General features: G+C 47.7%; 3 protein-coding genes across 3 annotated transcripts; 1 reads left to right on the top strand and 2 right to left on the bottom strand.

Annotated features, from left to right (window-relative positions):
* Positions 1-1,307: 1,307 nt before the first annotated feature.
* F5B22DRAFT_612813 (uncharacterized protein) lies at positions 1,308-3,959 on the bottom strand. Its single transcript, XM_047975367.1, has 4 exons — positions 2,787-3,959; positions 2,700-2,730; positions 1,968-2,551; positions 1,308-1,918 (listed from the first exon to the last, which is right to left on the bottom strand). The coding sequence occupies exons 1-4, from the start codon at positions 3,467-3,469 to the stop codon at positions 1,636-1,638; spliced, it is 1,581 nt and encodes a 526-aa protein (XP_047829244.1). The 5' UTR covers positions 3,470-3,959; the 3' UTR covers positions 1,308-1,635.
* A 2,033-nt stretch (positions 3,960-5,992) lies between these two features.
* Positions 5,993-7,281, top strand: F5B22DRAFT_648050 (PLP-dependent transferase; the record flags this gene model as incomplete). The annotated part of the gene is made up of 2 exons (XM_047978969.1): positions 5,993-6,499; positions 6,580-7,281. 2 exons carry the CDS (start codon positions 5,993-5,995, stop codon positions 7,279-7,281), a joined length of 1,209 nt encoding a protein of 402 aa, XP_047829243.1.
* A 172-nt stretch (positions 7,282-7,453) lies between these two features.
* F5B22DRAFT_281283 (minor allergen Alt a 7) lies at positions 7,454-8,583 on the bottom strand. The gene is made up of 2 exons (XM_047970295.1): positions 8,398-8,583; positions 7,454-8,214 (listed from the first exon to the last, which is right to left on the bottom strand). The coding sequence occupies exons 1-2, from the start codon at positions 8,422-8,424 to the stop codon at positions 7,627-7,629; spliced, it is 615 nt and encodes a 204-aa protein (XP_047829242.1). The 5' UTR covers positions 8,425-8,583; the 3' UTR covers positions 7,454-7,626.
* Positions 8,584-12,364: the final 3,781 nt, after the last annotated feature.

Below are 12,364 nucleotides of genomic sequence, written 5' to 3'. Positions count from 1 at the left end.
AAACACATGACGACACATCAAAGCACAGCCCCATGCGCTGAAAAGCTGGGGTAAGCACAGTGCAAAGATCCCGCATTGGGCTGGGCACTGTCTGATATTCCAGTACCAACTCGGTTTGATCCAAGGCTAGAAGTACATCCAAGGTACAGTGTCTATAAAGACTCGCACGCACCTCTCCAACACGTGCTCGTGTATCTGTATGTACCTAAACTACGCTGATGCAGTAACTCCTCGCTTACAAGTATTCACTTTACTTTTTCTCTCCAAACTTTCCAATAGGAATACCCAACTTGAACCCTGTCTACTACACTGGTATACCGGTATGCCAGAGGCTTGTTTCCTATTCTTCAGCCATTCTGAACTACCTCCTCACCCTAGACAGAATGATATCAGTTCCATCCATGTAAGACCATGTTAGTCAAGCACCTTCCGTAGGCCATGTAAAGACACTTATTTTATTTTTAAGGTGTCGAGAACAACCTCATCTCGGAGGAGGGTGTATCTGGTAGCTTCTCTTCGTGACACTAGGTACTTGCTAAATAATAGGAACTCTAAGCAGATACAAATTCCAATACCGCTAGTATGTAGAATTTCATAGCTACTACTTAGCTTGTGTAGGTTGTTGTGCGACGATGAAAAACCTTGTGTTTAGTGAGACTCCAGATCGTTGAATGTTGTCCTGGCGGTTTTTTTGGTTTCCCCCCCCCCCCCCCCCTTTTTTCTCAATGCTATTCTGTCGGGACAAGAATGTGTTTGTTAGTTCACATCACTATAAGCCTCTGGTCTGCCTATTATATGCGATGGATGCTATGGATTGCAACTGGGTATAGACAAAGTTTCGTTACAAGTCTGTTACAGGGCCGGTAATATGTGGATGAGATATGCAATCCATACCAGCTGCTCTTGGGATCAGCGCTCCCCGTAGATTATCTTTGAGACTGGAAATATTGTCAATAAAAGAATAGTAATAGCCACGATATTTCGTTGGCCATTGATCTCAGTGACTGGAGTGAACCGGTGTCCTGCCCGTTCCAAGGTCCATTATGTGCTTTTGAAGTTAGATAGTATTCGGAAGGGTCCGTAAGGTCAGTTACCGAAAGTTTAAGTCATATATATATACCATTATACTCGTCAGGTAAACCAGATGCTAGTCCATAGTGAAAAGGAGCTATAAGTACCAATTTCTAATCCACCCCTACTCGTTCTCAACACCTCCTTCATGTAAATAGTTGGTATGAGAATATTCGCATTCTACACATCATCATAATGAATCAACGCTTTCGGTAGTTGCTGCTTCTACAATACATCGGATGGGTATCCGGTCTTGGTAAACTAAGACATATGTACCTAGTAGTCTGGGGCGCAGAACATGTAGTCGATATAGAAAGTTCAGTCTATATACTAGTAAAAGTACACCTTAAAAATACGGTGATGAAGTATCTATAATTATTAGGTGGTTTTGACAATTTAAGTTAGGGTATTTACTCAATGCCACTCCCAGCAATCTATCTCTAGCCTCCCAATGCAAATTGCCCCATGACAGCGGGGCGGAGATTGCAGATGGAACTGCTTATTCAGAAAAAAAATATATTGCCCAGCCGTCTATAATCCGTTACCAATGCCTGCCTGACACGTCTACGCATGCCCTGATGCCGCAAGTCGAGCAATCTCCCTCGCAACCACGTATCGTCCCGGGTCTTTTCTTGCGGTCTCGCCCAAACGTTCCGCCTTCTCTTTCATTTGACGACCTTCCTCTTTTCCATCCAGTACTCTAAGGAAACTATCACGTAAGCCGTCAACGGTCCAGTAAGGTGCTGAGTGTCGGTTTGCATAGACACCGACACCAATGTCCTCAGCTAATTGTGCGTAGTTGTAACAATCCAGCCACGCAGGGAGAACAACTTGAGGAACACCAGCCCTGAGAGAAATTAGCAGACAATCAGCCTTGAAAGGAAGCGATGACATACGCAATGGCTTCGTGATAACAGTTGGCCCCTCCGTGGTGGACGGAGGCCACAATGTGGCCCGTATCCAATAACGACGCCGGGGTAACGGTAAGCCAGTTGGTGACCCTAAGTCGGCCCTGCTTTATTATGTTCTGAGCCGGTAACGTATAGTCATCCGGTACGTCTTCAGCGTATGACATCTTCCATAGCACCTGAACGTCAGTCTTCGCGAGAATTTCTTCCAAGGCCAAGGCCATCGTTGTGGCATGGTGTTCGGAATAGATAAATAGACTCCCGAGATTCACGAGCACGGTCGGTGCCTTTGCTAACCATGCCACTAGCTCAGGATCATGTTCAATTGCCGGCTCAGCTTCGAAGACGATAGGCCCAGCACTGGTGACATTGGGCGGCATCACGTCAAGCGCAATGCTGGCTCCGGGCATGTCTTGCGACATCCAAGGCCTATCTCTAGGGCGTTTAATATGGAGTGAATTCTTTATCCCGTGCGCCTCGAGCTTTGCCTTTGTGCCGTTGAAATCCCCTGCGGCTATAACTCCATAAATGAAGCGCCATGTGAAATAAAAGTTCTCGGGGATCTTCTGCCACTATACCGCTCAGAGTCAGTCATCGACATTTCTAGCGGGATAAGTTACAGCCTTTACGGGAGATAGCTTTTCGGGGAATTACTTGACGAATAATGCTCCTGCGTTTTCGATGTAATGAAAGTGGAAAATCACAGCACGAGGTACTTACCGGCAGTGGTGAGGGAGAGTCTAAACCAATTCTAAGAGAACTCATCAGTCGCTATTAACTCCTTGTCACAATCAGTCGCAGACGAACCGTGGGATTTTTGTAATCATGGTTTGCAAAGGCTGCTCAAACCAGAAGGTGTCCGCCAGAACATTAGGAGAGAGATAAGTATACAAGCGATCACTCCTGATTGCAGCATCTATCGCCGGTCGGAAAGCCATGTCCAAAACCACCAGGGCTGGGTCGATAGTCCCAATAAGCTCTCTGACTTTTTCATAGATTTCGATGTGATCGGTTCCATCCCACGGTGATATGGCAGGACGAATAACGCGCATGATTTCCTCGATGCCCTTTATTCCAGGGGGGTGAAGAAGGTGTTGAACAGACTTCCCACCAACACCGCCCATCTGATTTGAGAGCGCCTGCGCATAATATCGACCAGGAAGCTCATGGAACTGAACACCCCTATCGACCTTGTATCTCTTCTGAGCCAAGGCGGAGAGCTTTGCTACTTTTGAGGCTGATTGAGGGAAAGAAGCAACATGAACCTCGATGCCTGGATGCTTCTCCAGCAGTGCGCTGGTTGTTGCCAGGTGTACGTTGCTGAGACCATACTCGGTATTGATGATAAATAGGACGGTTCCATTCCTACCCGGGATCGTAGGGGTAGGGATAAATTCGTCCTCGGTCGACTGTGATGTTCGAGCCAAGAACACGGCTACCAAGACTACGAGAGCCGCAACAGCAGCCGCAATCTGACGCAGTCGACCCATCGTTAAGACCTCACTCTTCCACCAAGTACGCTTATATAACGCCTGGTCAAGAAACGAGAGGAACGGAATATCTTATTTTAAAAGGAAAGTAAGAACACAACAAGAAATCAAACCCAAAATCACAAAATAAGAAGGCAGTAAGTAAGATGTGTCAGAAGTATAACCGAGTTGGCGGGACTCGACAAATTCTCACAGCACTAATCTGTACCTATTCCGTTCCTATGAGTAGTGCAGGCGGTACTTCCCAAAGAGATTAGTAGTGCAACAACATGGCAACACCCTGGTTAACAGCGAAACTAACGTATGGCATATTAAAAGCATTCCGAGAGGCGTTGGCCTTCTATCTAGCATGCAACCGATGCGTTCCTAGAGACCCAAGAGACTCTCAAATAAGTTAAAACAGAAGACACCATCAGTGACGCAGATGACGAGCGTTTGTCGGGACGTTACATGAGACGGTAAGAGTCCCCTGTTGCCCATTCACAATATCGAATGCAAATCTTACCATGCAGGAGATCAGTACGCTATACCAACAGTTATGTCATGGTTGTTCTACTTGGCCTAGCATATGCAGCTGTCGACGATAGCGGTGTGTAGTGTACCGTCCACCCATCCTTATCTTTCTATTTATAGCTTGTAAGTAATCTGTCATGAGTCCCTTAGATCAAGTGTATTATCTCACGTACATAATCGTTAAGTAAAGGAAAAGCAACTCGTAACCAAAAGTTCAAGTAGAACGCTACTGGATAAATTCATGTGTGTACTGTGTAGGTAGGTGCAAAATCTGTTATGTCTACTTGTGGACAAGATACTTACTGTAGACTACTCAAAAGGGATGAGGCGTCAAAATATTGTTTGCGGTGTACACTACATCGAAAAGGTAATAAAATACAAATCTTGTCGCATGGTATTACTCATCTTATTTACATCGGTTACGAACTAATGTAGCTTAATTAACAATAAACACAGCGCAAGTTATAACCAAGTTAGTTCGAGATACTAAGTACACTCACATACCGATACTAGTATAGTACCGGCGGCTAAGAATTGACTACCGGCAACAATTTCGGGAGGGAAGCCCTACTGCAGAGTTCCTTTTTTAAAGAATTGGAGTTTCGACAAGATAAGTGTGATTTGGGTTATCTCAATTCAAAGTGATGACAGTCCCCAAAGCCAAGAATGTGTTACCGGTACTTCATACATGTACATACTTCGTAGTATGCCAGAGAAGCCCAAGCTCCGGCTGACAAATTTTGCATGCTTCCCTGCAGCGACCTAGGCTAGACCATCCAGTGTTTTGGTTCAAGGTCATCACTTGCGCATAAACCCTGGACACCGAGATTCCATTGCCACCATACTGTACTACCATGATGCGGGTAGCACTCCACCGGTAGTTCTAGTGTAGCTTAGAGGGTGAGAACTCACCACATACCTAAGTAGGTACACCAAGCGTACTGTAGTCGCCAAGTGCGGGCACCAACACAAGAACTGCAGTTGGTTCTTGGCTGGTAAAGTAAACAAATCGCTTGATAAGGGAGAAGCAGAAGTTATTTCCGGTTTAGGCAACTAGTTTTTCAAAGAGCAGCATAGTACATACATAGTAGTAGAAGAGGACCTATTGAAGGCCTGAAGTGTAGGTGAAGAGGGTCTTTCCCTTTCCTACGGGGAGATTCCCTCGTTCCTTTGTTGAAATTCGCGCGCTTCTCCACTGCTTGTTGTAGTAACTATATGTAGAAACGAACGTGGTATTGACAGTACTATGTACTCATTTGATGTTCAAAAGTACTTAAGATCAGCTCTTAGGAAGACGGGAGCCGGAAAAGTGGTAATCATGGCACGTGCAGTGTAAGGATAAACCATACAAGGTTACAGGGTATAGCGTGAGGTAAAATACCTCAATTTGTCGACAAGACTCAGGAGATATACTAAGTACGAGATAATTAGTACAAAGCTGTGCGCGAGTCAGACGCAAGCACGTTACTTTTCTCACCATACTCGCTGACATGCAAGAATGCGGATATCATCTACCAGCCGATCGCCATTCTCAAAGTGAGATTCGTTGGATCAGTTTTCCATTCTTCAATGCCATGTCGAACGCACAGGAAATTTCAGAATGACGCTGGGCGATTTCCCACGCTATTGTATCCACCTCCCTACTCTCTTCTCTGTTGTGACTCCGCTATGATCTAGCGACGATCTAAAAGGTGAATCGCCTAAGGACTGCCGAAACTTGCCGATTTCTGGCTTTGTATGCGCAAGTCAAGGTCGTGTACGCCCTTTAGTCAACAACACAGAATATGTTCTCTGCATTTTATACCGCTGTGCGCGCCCTTTGGGTCAACACTATGCGCTCTGAATAGCGTCTTGTGAGCAGTTATAAGTGCGCAAGTCGAACTAAGAAGGTAGGAAAGATATTGCCCAAGACAAGACAACCAACATTCCGAAGCACACAGAAGGATCCGAAAAATGAGAAAGGGCATACTAGCTACTTTGGATCAGCATTACACCAGCAATTAAGCAATCATGGTTAAGATTCCTGTCTTCGAAGTTGAGCAATGGATGGACGAGTATGAGTTGACGCCAGGGGTGTTAAACATCGCCGAGACGTGCGCATGCTCCGTCTCAATCTCCGAGCTCAGCGAACTCAGCAGCAGCAGCGCAGGCGACTCCTCACAGCCGGCATCGTCCATCATCGACTTCTCGCGGCCAATGACGTACGGTGCGATCCTCGGATCCGACGAACTACGACGGAACATCGCAGGCTTGTACTCCGAGGAAGGCATCGATAACGCGTCAGTAGCACCAGAGGACGTGATCGTGACGCAGGGCGCCATCGCAGCGAATCACCTCGTATTCTATTCCCTCGTCGGGCCCGGTGACCACGCGGTGTGCGTGTATCCAACGTACCAGCAATTGTACACCATTCCCGAGACGCTGGGCGCCGAGGTCTCGTTGTGGAAGTTGAAGGCCGAAGATGGATACGTCCCTGACGTGAGCGAGCTTGAGAAGCTCCTTAAGAGTAATACAAAGGTATGAATGGCAATGCATACGCTTCCTAACATACTATACCAACCTGCAGAAACACATAGCTGACAGACTTTACTCCGCAGATGATCGTGATCAATAACCCAAACAACCCAACCGGCGCAACGATTCCCGCAGACATTCTCACTAAAATCATCAAAATAGCCCGCGAGCGCAACATCATCGTATTCTCAGACGAAGTCTACCGCCCGCTCTTCCACGGGTCGCCTGGCCCCCCCTCAGCGCTGTCCCTCGGGTATGAAAAAGTGGTCGTAACCTCTTCAATGTCTAAGGCATGGGCACTAGCCGGCATCCGCGTGGGCTGGGCGACCTCGCTCGACAAGGACATCATCAAGCGCATCGCCATCGCCCGCGACTACACCGCGATCAGCGTATCGCAGCTCGACGACCAGGTAGCGCGGTTCGCGCTAAGCGATGCCGTGCGCCCGGCGCTTCTGAAGCGGAACATGGAGCTCGCGCAGACGAATCTCGCGCTTCTCGATACATTCGTACAGGATCACGCCGATGTGTGCTCATGGGTCAAACCCACGGCCGGCACGACGGCACTGGTTAGATTTGCGCGCGGGGACGGACAGCCCGTTGACGACGTGGCGTTCTGCAAGGATGTCTTGGATAAGACGAAGGTCATGTTCGTGCCGGCCGGGCTGTGTTTCGGTCACGAACGGGATTTCCGGGGGTATGTGCGCATTGGGTACGTCAGCGACACGGAAGTGCTCCGGCAGGCGCTGAAGAATTTGAGTGCTTACGTAGCGGAAAATCTGAAATAGCTACGATACTTACTTGTGAGCATGCCAATTCTACATCGTAAAGCAATTAATTCGACGTGAATGTCACTCGTATAGGAAGCATCGATGTTCTTGCTCGAATTGGTCTAATGAAAACTTGTTTAGGAATTGATTATATTTGGTATGATTTAACTTGATTTATGGTATCTTTAACATGGTTGCTGTGAAGACAGGCTACTGAACAACACATTTTGCCGGCAAGCCGCAAGGTCCCTCACTTTTCTTTTTGTTGTTAGTCGCAGCCTCCGCACCGGAAGCTGTCGCCTGTGCCGCTGGTACCGGCTTGGCTTCCTCCTTCTTCACCTTCTCCGATCCACCGCCATGCAGTCAACCAGTGTACTTGGCGACGGTCTTGTAGAACTCCTCGCCCTGGATGGTGGCGATCTCGAGCTCCTTGGCAGTAGGTTGGCGAGAGCCATCACCACTGGCGAAGGTACCAGCACCCCAGGGGCCACCACCGTGGACCTCGGAGAGATCGCTCATGGTTCCGAAAGCCTTGGCGAAGCCGAAAGGCACGTATATTATGCCGTGGTGGGCGAGGGTAGACATGGCAGCAATAGCAGTTGATTCCTGGCCACCACCGAGACTGGCAGTTGAGATGAAGAGGCCGGCCATCTTGCCGTAGTAGCCACCGGTGGCCCACTGCTTGCCGGTCTTGTCCCAGAATGTCTTCCACTGGGCAGGAAAGTTACCATATCTCGTGGGGATACCCAACAGGAAGGCGTCGTACTCCTCGAGGACAGCTGGGTCTTCGAGAAGTGGGATGTCGGCTGATTGACCAGGGGCGTGCATCTTTGCGAGAACATCGGCGGAGAGGGTTTCGGGGATCTGGAATAGGTCGACAGAACCACCAGCCTTCTCAATACCCTCCTTCTCGGCCTGCGCCAGCTTGGCGATGTGACCATACATAGAGTACTATTGCAAGTTTGTTAGCTTCCCGTGACCAAGGGACGGCTATGGAGAGAAGTTTGTTTCCGGGTAGTATAGTAATAGCCCAAGCTCCTATCTTCAGATTCTCGTCTCGAGACAGGTTGGAACAGCTCAGTTATGTCGGCGAGCTTACAGGCCATTGCAAATTGACTATGAAAGGGCACTTACGAAGACAATTGCGATCTTGGGCGCCATTTTGTCCGATAGCGGGGCTAGTAGATATATGAAGAGATTATAGGCTTCTAGAAAGAGTTGCTTTATTTACAGCAGAACGGAATGAGGGAAATGAGCTCCGGGAATTGAGGGAAAACCGGCTTATATACACCTCTGAGTAGTATACTTTCAAGTCATGTATGACCTAGCATTGTCGCCTTATTCAGGGTAGATGCTAAGGGGAGGGGTTTTGTCACGATAATGGTCATTGGCCAGCCAGCTGTCTGCCATGCATAGCATAGGTACGACTAGCGCTGGTTGCTTACTGATGTCTTAAGAATTCTCCTAAGTACGTAGTTCATGAAACGAACCATGACCCGTTACCGGGTTAAGCCAAGTAGACCGGCGGGATGGACAAGTAGCACATGCTTTGGGTGGCTATCATGCATGACTCTGAACCCGGTAGCGTGTCGGTCCTTTGCTGATGAGATGGTTACCAAAGACAAAACGGTGGAGCTTCCGCAATGTCTAGTCCAAGGAACATACCATAGCATCTCGCTCGTAGGTGTGTTTCCGATGTATGTGGATATGTATCTGCAAGTATGCCATGAGCTTCGCATCGCGCTACGGTGTGTGTCGCCAATAGTACCGCAGACTAGCCGTGCCTAGGCGACTTAAGGAAACTAACAGTCATGCCTGACATAGGCTGTCAACATGAAGATGCTCTCAGCCTCGTACTACCTGATTACGACAATCTTCAGGAATCTTACAAATCTGAACAGACAGCGAGGCCCTATCTTAGGTGAGGACGCCAGCACAGATCGCTTGTAACTTGTAAGTAGCGTATATCCAGACACACGATGTCTTACGTTACATGAGCCCTGGAAATGAACCGATTGGCTTATTAATTGTCTCATATCTATCTTGTACTTACTATGTACTTGTAGTAGAATGTAGTATGGAGGTGGGGACCTTGAAGGACCTTACCTAATACTCTACGAGCTTTTGACTCGTACAAGGTTTAACTAGATGATGAATAATTGCTTACTTATACTTGCAGAGTCTGCAGAGGCTGAAAGGCAGCCTCGAAACAGTGGTTTGAGTTCGCATCAATGCCATCTCCCCCAGGTAATGATCGGACTCGTCGGATATTGTCATCAAGTGCTGTCTGTGACAAAGCATCAGCTCCATTGTCCTCGTCATCTTATATTTCCCAGACGAGGATAATTCCTAAGTAATAGATGTAGGAGAGTTTGCTGAGCCTTCGTAATCTATCCCACATACTTTTTTGCTGAAATACACGTATCTGTATCTCTCCAAGACCCTGGCAACGAGACGGTAATTTACGGACTCACCGCTACGGCGATCCTGCGACCGTCTCATCACTCCATACAACCAAAACCGCCGGACTTGGGTTACAGCACATTCGGCTTGCCACCCTCTCTCCCTATTTGGGGTGCTGCATGATGGGTGATCTCGACACCTCATGCCCAATGAGGTGTAGTCACCTCAGCAGGTGGTATCACAATGCATTTTTGGACACAGTTATTAGCTTTCGGGGCGCCTTCTCGGAGCTCCACCAACACCCATGTCTCAAGGCCTCATATAGTATAGTTGGGTTCAAGTTGACGAAGAAAACATGACTACGTTTTTGCCTTGGTATTCAAGATCATTCTCGCTATCAATCTGACTATAAACACAATCACCCCATCTCAATGGGTTCATTATTACTTAACTCTACAAAATCACGTAACTATGACTGGTACACAGACCGTGGTCTTTGCTAAGTTCATGCGACCCTTTCAGCATGCTTATATAAACATGAGTGTATCCTGATGATAGGATAACGCGCTCATCGATCACAGTACCTCGACATTTCCCCCCAACTCACACCATCTCGGTGCTCAAACTTCAAATTACAACACCAGCAAGTCCTCCATCATATATGCATACAGTCCACAAGCCTTTCCCTCCCAAAAATGTGTGACGGACGACATCATTGGTGGGAAACGTGTCTATACATGTGGCATAATGATAGACATCTATGGTGGCGCAAAGCTCGAGACGCTTTGCGGTAAATGCGGCTACCATACCACACATATCACAACACCCGAATACGGTCGGAGCTGATGGGGAAAATCAATCAAAACGACAGAGAATCCTCACCAGACAAAACAATAGCCCAACAGAGGAGAAACGAACAGAAAGAAGCCCGTCTACACCGCCAACTCTCGCGCCAGATTATCAGACACACAGATAGAGCCCCTCAGTCATCACCACATTGATGATGCGCCCTGTGCAAAAGATAATACAATTCATTGTCGTAAGTAATCGTTCAGGCGGTCAACTTCTAAAATATCATCGGGCTTGACTAGACGGGTAATCACCGAATGCTAAACTTTAAAGGATACTCCTCAGCCAAGCATAAGGGTTTCCAAGGAGTACTATACTGAATATCAAAATTACCCCAAGAACTCGCCATTATTATGTACGCGAGACTTACTACAGTCAAGTGACTGTTAGTAACATCATGTCGCTGTAGCTTATTCTTTGCCTTCCCAGAGCCTGGCCATTGTTGATTGGCTCATGAGATGACATTGGAGGTAATAATGTTTGATTCGATCAGCACAAATGGAGACCGCCCTGTTTGATACGTCCTACCGTGATGCCGGCGCCCACCCCTGTCCGCCCCTTTCGTCATTTAAAGCAGGCTATATATATTAAAGTGCATTATCGTGTTTTACAGCGCATTCTGCAGTCATCTGGTTTAATCGTGGAGCACTTATCTGAAGTTCGGAATGAACGCCCTGCTCGTATTGTATCCGATATATGTTCAAAGGAACGTTGATGGCGGAGGTCACGCTCCCCGCTGCCCCAAGGAGCACCGGCAGACGGAGGACGACATTTAGTATATAATAATCATTAGCTGGCTCCGGTTGGCACCGTGTTCTCGCGGAAAACCACGACTACTCATTGCCTAACCAAGTAAGCAGTTCAGCTCAAACTCAGACTAAACTCAGACTCCTCTCGACTGCTCTATTTCAGCTATCATGGCTACGCTCTCTGCAATGTATAACAACCAACTCGGTGACGTGCACGACACTTTCGTTCAAGTAGACGCGAAGCGAGGAGTTATCATGGCCCTCGGGAAGCCATTTGTTGAATTTTACTATGCTTCTCGTCGGCGTGAGATTGAATGTCATTACAATATGGCTCGGTCTATCCATAGTTATATTACAGAGCGTAGGTAAGCAACCCCCACAACATGCCGTTTCTAGTGTACTTAGTCATCGTGTATTGTGGACATCTTCAAACATCCATAATGGGGCTAAGTGTGGCGGTGCAAGAGAGCTGTGTGGTTCTTATGCGTACTAAGTATGTAATAGAGGTCGCAGTTCATTAGATCAGGAGGCTTCACCACTTCACATTCAGGCGTTGACTAGGTAGGCACTGTTCCAGCGGTCCATTAAGATATCTTGACCGGTACTTACCAGGACAATGTCGGGTACGACAAGAGTGCTAGTGTCGAGGACACGACGCTCACATTCTATCGTGGCTGCTGCGAGTATTCCTTGCCTAAGGACCGATCAAAAGAGCGCCTGATGCGATTCCCTTCCAGCGCAAGCATCTGCTACCTGGCTAGCTCTGAAGTTGAGCACATTTAGGACCTGACGTAACGGCGGAGTCGAGAAGAACGGACCGTCACGGGAACGCCCGACACTAGTGTCACAGATGGACTGAAAGTTCTACTAAAGAGTGTATCTGTCTGTATCTATCTTGTAATGGCCAGGTTAGTAAGGGCCGTAGGTAGATAAGGCGAATAGGGCACGGGCTGGGAGATTTCTTTCTCAGAATATAGGACAATTGAGTACAGTCCTTGTCTCTTCAATGCCAGGTACAAAGTGGCTGCAGAGGAGGGCAAATGTTGGTCATCACAGGTGTGGAAGAGGAGAAGCGGTTTGACTCGGGGCTTCAAACTTAC

Source organism: Xylaria bambusicola (assembly GCF_022495145.1).
Source record: "Xylaria bambusicola strain CBS 139988 unplaced genomic scaffold F5B22scaffold_31, whole genome shotgun sequence".
Classification (NCBI taxonomy): domain Eukaryota; kingdom Fungi; phylum Ascomycota; class Sordariomycetes; order Xylariales; family Xylariaceae; genus Xylaria; species Xylaria bambusicola.
This window is presented reverse-complemented; position numbering and strand designations above follow the sequence as displayed.